At 49.0% G+C, this 7,500-nt stretch overlaps 1 protein-coding gene across 1 annotated transcript in view; it reads right to left on the reverse strand.

Annotated features, from left to right (window-relative positions):
• Positions 1-7,363, reverse strand: part of LOC135829337 (uncharacterized) — an 8,905-nt gene extending 1,542 nt beyond the window's left edge. The window contains exons 1-3 of the mRNA XM_065341743.1: positions 7,345-7,363; positions 6,835-7,061; positions 6,074-6,224 (exon numbers count right to left, since the gene is read on the reverse strand). Coding sequence (XP_065197815.1) covers positions 6,074-6,224; positions 6,835-7,061; positions 7,345-7,363 — 397 coding nt within the window. The remainder of the gene's footprint in view (positions 1-6,073; positions 6,225-6,834; positions 7,062-7,344) is intronic.
• Positions 7,364-7,500: the final 137 nt, after the last annotated feature.

Below are 7,500 nucleotides of genomic sequence, written 5' to 3' on the forward strand. Positions count from 1 at the left end.
GGTTATCGTGATAATAAAGATTTCAAACAACTACTACTACTACTGCACATGTAGCAGTCGTAAAAAAAATATACTGCGAAGTAAAAAATAATACTTTTGGATCACAGCATGCTCTTATGGGGTATTCACACGACAGGTACTTGCACGTTTTACAGGGAGTGACATACGAGAAAAGTGACTGTGTGGATTTACACAGCTGCACTCGACGACAGACACGTTTGCATTTTTGAATGCTTAACCGACCAGTAGCCATGGGTATTTCAAATTTTCAAAACATGCATACAATAATAATTATGCTCTAAAGAGCCTGCCACTCACATACACATGTACCAAGAGTACATAACCCCCCAGAGTGTGCAACGCCTGATCCAGCTCTGCATAGGGTCTTGGTCGAGCGGAATCGGATCTTTGCGTCATAATACCGTACACATCTGAGGGGAACCCGGGGTGTAACAGTCCAACTAACTTCAGTAGTCATTCTTAGAATAAGCCATGATCCTTGCCATAATGCATTCTTATTATACATGAACAAGCAATGATGGACACAACACCTTTTCGACAATGTACCGCGTATGGCCATCCGCATCGGTTAGGGGTGGAGGTGCCGGCTGAGTACGGCCCGGTATCTCATTGCCATGGTACAGCTTGAGGGCAGCAATATTGAACACTGGATGGGCCCGAATGATTCTTGGAAGAGCTAATCTGTACGCATTCGGGGCCACTTTCTTCTGCACCTTGAACGGCCCATACCACTTGAGCCTTAATTTGTGTGAAGGCCTGTCTCGTTCCTCGGGCGTCAGCAGGAAGTCCCTGAAGACCAACACCTCATCCCCCTCCTTCAGGGCGTCCTCCACCCGTCCTCGATCCGCATACAATGATTGCCAGGCCTGCGCCGCCACGATGGCATCCTGTGCCTCACGTAGTGCCTCTACGCGGCCATCCAGCCATGACAGCGGACCATTCGTGTCCATGCCAGCTCCAGATTTCTGCTTCGTCAATAAGCTTGAGGGAGTAACTGGATGGCATCCATGGTTGAGGAAAAATGGCGTGTTACCTGTTGACGCTTGATCGGCATTGTTGATCGCAAACTCACATAGCGATAGGAGTTCATCCCAATTGTTTTGCCTATGGTTGACGAAAGCTCTTAGCGTATCCTCAATGACACGGTTCACACGCTCAGTCATGCCATCGGTCTGCGGGTGGTTGGCCGTGCTCATTTTTAGCTCCACGCCAAGAATACTGAAAACCTCCTTGAAGAACGCCGACGTGAATCGCGGATCTCGATCACAAACTATCGTTTTGCTCAAGCCATGGGCAGCAAACACATGATCCACGTACAATCGGGCTGCCTCCTTAGAGTCAACATGAACAGTCGTCGGGATCAGGTGCACATACTTCGTCAGACGGTCCACAAAGGTTAGAATGGCGCTATGTCCTCGGCAGGTCAGCGGCAGTGCCATGATGAAATCCATGCTGATGTCTGTCCAGGGCTGTTCGGGGACTGGAAGGGACTGCAACAGTCCTGCCTTGGTCTGGCTACCCTTTACGCGTTGGCACCGGTCGCAAGATTTAACGAAGTCCTTCACAGGACTTCTCATGCCTGGCCAATAGAAGTATCTGCTCAGCTTCAGGAAGGTCCTGTCTCTCCCCGGATGGCCGGCCATCAGGCAATCATGATTCTGTTTGAGCAGTTGCAGCCGTACCGGACCGCGAGGAATGCAGAGGCGAGCATCGCCCGATGTTACTAGGTACAGCCGCCGGTCCACACTGTTCCAGACGTATCGCTCATGCATGGCGTCTTCGCTGCAAGCCATCAAGCGCTTGATTACTGGCGAAAGCTCTGGGTCACTATCATACCCTGCTGAGATCTGATTCGCAATTCCTTGATTCACATCCAGAGAGAACTCGATTCCATTCAGTTCCAAGTCTGGTCGACGTGACAACGGGTCTGCTATGTTACACTTCCCTGGCTTGTGATGTACCGTGTAGTTATAGTCGGCCAGGAATTCAATCCATCGAGCCTCTCTCTTGGTTAAGTTTGGTTTGGTCCTGAGGTAGACAACTCCCATGTTGTCGGTGTAGAGTTGAAAGTGGCGAAATAGGTAGACTTGCCAGCACTGCAGGGCGTACACTACAGCCAAAGTTTCTCGCTCGGCGGCCGTGTAATTCCGTTCGGCAGAAGACAGCTTTCGGCTCACGTAAGCCACAGGATGCCAGGACTGGTCCTCTGCTTGCTGCGTCAAGACTCCTGCCACAGCAAAGTCACTTGCGTCAGTCTCAACGCGGAAATCCTGACTGACGTTTGCTAGTCGCAACACTGGTGCATCCAGCAGAGCAGACTTCAATCGCTCAAATGCCTCCTGTCGAGTCTGATTCCACTCGAAGCGCACATGTTTCCCTGTCAGTTCCTCCAGGGGTTTGGAGATGGCCGAGAAATGGTTAATGAACCTTCGAAAGTAATTAGCGAATCCCAGAAACTGTCTTACGTGCGTGACCGTCGTCGGGACAGGCCAGTTATGCACGGCCTTGGTCTTCTCTGGATCTGGAGAAATGCATTGGCCGTCTATCCGGTGCCCAAGAAACAGAACGTCTGTCCGGCCGAATTCACATTTAGACGGTTTGCAATATAGCTCATTCCTCCTGAGGGCGTTTAAGATGGTTCTGACATGATCGAGGTGCTCCTCCCATGATTTGCTTAATATGAGGATATCGTCTAGAAACACCACAACGAATTTACGCAGGTATGGCTGGAGGACACTGTTCATCAAGGTTTGGAATGTTGCCGGGGCATTTGTTAGGCCGAAACCCATCACTGTGAACTGAAAGTGACCGAATGGGGTGTTTATTGCTGTCTTCGGAATATCTGTTTCTTCTATTCGAATCTGATTGTAACCGGACCTCAGATCTAGCTTGGTGAAATACGCACTGCCTTGGACGGTATCAAAGAGGTCGTCAATATTCGGTAGGCATGCCTTGTTCTTAATGGTTATGCGGTTTAGCTCACGCCAGTCGCATACCATTCGAAGTGTTCCATCCGCTTTCTTTACGAAGAACACAGGGGCTCCGTATGGGGATTTGCTGGGCTGGATGAATCCTCTACGGAGCAGCTCGGTGAGCTGAGCTTGAAGCTCATCCATCTCTAGTTTTGGTAAACGATATGCTGCACGAGATGGCGGTTTAGCTCCTTCTTCCGTTTTTATCTCGTGATCTGCGCCTCTTCTGGGTGGCAGCTTGTTTGGAAGCTCATCGGGAAAGACGTCTCCGAACTCCTTCAGCAGGTCCTTGAAATCCTTCTGATCCTCCCTACCCGGACTATCCACCGTCTGTGGCTCGTCCGGATCTGCTGTCACATACGCTAGGATTCCTTCTGCGCCACCTCTCATTGCATGCCTAGCCTGCTTCCCTGAGATGAGGAACGTCTCGATCGGTGGGTTGGATTTGTCCGTGCCATCACTTTCACTCGGTTGACAGATGATGGATCCACCCTCCAGCTTGATTTCATTGGTACGAAAATTGATCTGTGGGTTCGTCCGGGTCAGCCATGGTTTGCCGAGGATCACGTCATACCGCGTCATAGGGAATACTAGGAACTGTTGGTGCTCGCTAAAGTCGCCGACTACGGTCTTCAAGCTGTCCGTTTTCGTAATAGGCTGTGAGCGGACCGATCCATCAGCAAGTGTGACGTTCAGGACGTCGCTACCGGTTGTTGTGGAGATGTTGTGCTTCTTGACAAGGTCAGTTGAAATGAAGTCGTGGGTTGACCCAGAATCCAGTAGCATGGTAACGCGACGACCATTTATCTTGCCCTGGACGCGCATTAGGTCGTGTTCGTTGTCGGCGGAAATGCTCCCTGTGCTGGCGGTTACTTCATTAGGCCGGCCAACAGTATCAGGTGACGAATGCTTGACAGGCGAGGCTTGAATTTCGGTCTCCTCGAGGCGTGGTTCCTCATTTGCTAAGGGGCTGAATTTGTTCTGAACTTTGATTCGTGGCCTATTCCTGGGTGCTCTCGTGTTCGCCAGTAGTCGCACTCCCTTCCTTACTGGCGTCCATCGTTTAAAGAAGGCTTGCTTGTGGCGTTCCTCCCTCCTTCTGGACAGGATCTGGCAATATGGCCGGGTTTCCTGCAGGTGAAACACAGCCTTGAACGACCCTCTGGCTCCCTGGTTTCTCTCCCACCGGATGGTGTTGGTTGGCTTGACCAGGGTCCAGGCTGGCGCCTCTGATGCCCTGGTGCGCGCACTGCCTTGGCGTAGCTTGCTTGGGCTAGCCGCATCGACTGGTCTGCTGAGACCGCAGCTCGTATGGCTTGGGCCAAATGTTGCGGATGCTCCCTAAGTACCTCACCGCTTAGGCCCTGAGCCAGCCCACGCGTGAACAAGATAGCTCTGGAGTGGTCATCAAGCTCGGGAACTTGTAAGCTAAGCCGCGAAAATTTGTTGATGTATTCGTCAAGAGTCTCATCTTGGTGAAGAGCGAATAAGTCGATGCGCGCCTGTTCCCTGTCATAAACCGGGCCGTACACTTCTCCCAGCTTGCTCTTCAGGTCTGGCCAGTCGGAAAACAGCGTGTTTGCCTCCTGAGAGGCGATAAACCAAAGACGAGCGTTGCCCTCCAGAAAACTCGCCGCGTAGCTCAAGCGCTCCTCCGCGTTGTCCAGCTGCAGTGACTTCATGGCGAGTTCGATGGCGAAGGCCCACTCCTTGAACTCTCTTGTATCTCCACGAAACACAGGCGGAGACTTAACATGGCGCATGCGTGGCCTCTCTCCGCTGGGAGCTTGAGCACGTCTTGGCGTTTAATCTGATCCATCGCACTGACCGAGTGCGATAAGGTGATTCAGACGCTTCTGAATCTCGAATATACCGTAGGCGACTAATGCGGCCACTGCGCATAGCCCGAACATGACGAAAAGAAAAACCATCCTCTTGCTACCAGTGTAACAGTCCAACTAACTTCAGTAGTCATTCTTGGAATAAGCCATGATCCTTGCCATAATGCATTCTTATATACATGAACAAGCAATGATGGACATTACACCTAACAGCAGCAGCGTGATAATAGCAGGTGATGAGTGTATCCTATTCCTAGTGTTAGTAGTAACAGTGAATCTGTTACACGGGGAGTCGCGGGATCAAAAACAATGGTGCCCTGCCTCGAGACCTGCCTTGCGCTGGTGTGGAGTGTACGCATGACATCAGAAGATCCGATTCGGCTCGACCAAGACCCTATGCAGAGCTGGATCGGCGTTGCACACTCTGGGGGGTTATGTACTCTTGCATGTACTGATAGTATTCATTAGCAGTTCCACCAAATTCTCAAGCAGAATATACTCGGCTGTGGTGGCCTCTAGCAGCCAAAGAGAAGAGCCCTCAACACAACACTACAGTAGGTTGGGGGTAGATGTCTGCGTGGGCATTTTTCTATTACAGCACAGACTGAGACAAGAATGTTATGACCGTTTTTTATTCCTACAAAATCCACATATCTCCAGACACTGGGGTGAATAATGGGGTGCGGTGGTGGGGCCCATTAAGCTCCGCCGACCAGAGGTCTCGGCTTCATAGCTCCATATTAGCGCCTTTAAAGCCATGGCCTCATATTCGAAACACGGCTGCTTTCCTAGATATTTTAGATGCAAAATGACTCACCCACTACACCATGCCATAAACGTCAAAATGCACACAGAAATTCCAATCTATAACTTATCCACTTGTTCACCCTTCCTGCTGGGTTGCAAGCTTGTTAGTTAAGTACTTATTATTCCTTCATTTTACAAAACATACTTCAAATTTCATTAATTTTCAGGTATGAAGCCCATGGCTTTACAACTGAGCCTGGCATTGTAATCGAATATACCTCCATGGCTTTATAAAGGTGCGGGCGGACATACGGTTAAAAACAACAAAACAAGAAAATCTCTTCAAGGACTGGAAAGACACAATACCAACAACAGGGCAAGTTCGCACAGGTGGGCTTGCATGCATGCAGAGTCCCAGTGACGGCCCAGTGATGCCTTAATGACGTCAGTGCATCAGAAGTCATGCATAGATATCGCAATTTCTTCACTCACAGAATCCAAATCCCCCGCCAACGCTGGTAGAAAGGGCTCCGGTGATATCTGCCGGTGTTCCAAGCAGCTCGGTACTGGCTGAGATTTCATACCGATCGTTCAGGGCATTCAGCAACCATGCAACGTCTGGCCACCACTTGCCATGAGCTTGCTGTGTCAGTTGGTAAAGAATACAGAAATAGAAGATTACACACGACACAGAGCACCACACATTATCAGTTGCAACTAATCGTTTCATCATCTACAACTAAGATAGCTCTATTCGAATGAATGGTGAGCACTCTACCCAGCCGGATGACTCTCATTTGAAATACTGTAAAACATGTAATTTTAGGTGCATTAAAATTTCGGTGTCAGGGACCTGCCAGGTTTCAGGTGTAATTTAGAATTGGGTGACTAGGATTCCCTTCACATACAGTGCATACTCTAGTGCCTTTTAGGTGTAATTTGAATTTGGGTGTCCAGCTGGCTTCATTACCGAAATCACCGAAATTAAAGTTACACCGAAAATTGCATGTTTTACAGTAGCAAATTACTGTCTTTTACGTCTTGCTAGAACATACAACTCTCACAACTGTTCTCTGCGGACAATATTTCATCGTTTTTGGTCCTTCTTTCTTGCTTTGAATCCTTGGCTTTCCATCCGAGTTCAAACTAAATGAATGAACGGAAAATGCATGATTCGTCATTGATTTACCTCAAGATATGAACAGATAAATAAGTGAATGATCGAATGAATGGATGCTTTGTCATGGACCTACCTCCGGTCCTTCGAAATCAGCAAAGAAATCAGCAACTTGTGCGGACACAGTCGGGTTCGTGGTGGAGTTGCGGGTGAACGCCTTGACAGAACGAACCTCCTTTGTGAAGCCAGCCATCAAGATTGTGAATTGGAATGCGCCGAAACGATCTATGAGAATAGTGCCAATACCAGCAGCGGTTGTCTTCATGCTCCTAGCTTGGTCACCATTGATGAAGGAATCCAAGACTGAGAAGAGCAACATAGACAGATGGACAGACAGAAAGGCAGACAGACAAGTGGACAGACAGATGGATGGATGGAAAGACAGACATACAGACAAACGAACAGACCCATGGACAGATGGAAAATAAACAGGCACATTCAGCTTGCCCGTTATCATTGGATGTAATATGTTCGTGGTTTTCCTGAAAAATGGTGGTTTCATAGTTCCATTCCCGGGCCAAGACCTCGACCGCATAAAAAGAGATTTCGTAAGCTGTTTGACACTCCTCACGACTGGGCAGCTTACAGAAAGGAACACGGTCCATGTTGTACATTGCACACCATTAATTTTGGTCTCAACGAAATGTACAAAAATGAGAAGAAAAGTTGTCTGATGTGATTGCGTAGCCAAGGCCATGAAACCAATGGTTGCAAAACAACTAAACAGCGCCATTTTCTACAG

This window comes from Sycon ciliatum, chromosome 13 (assembly GCF_964019385.1).
Source record: "Sycon ciliatum chromosome 13, ocSycCili1.1, whole genome shotgun sequence".
Classification (NCBI taxonomy): Eukaryota; Metazoa; Porifera; class Calcarea; order Leucosolenida; family Sycettidae; genus Sycon; species Sycon ciliatum.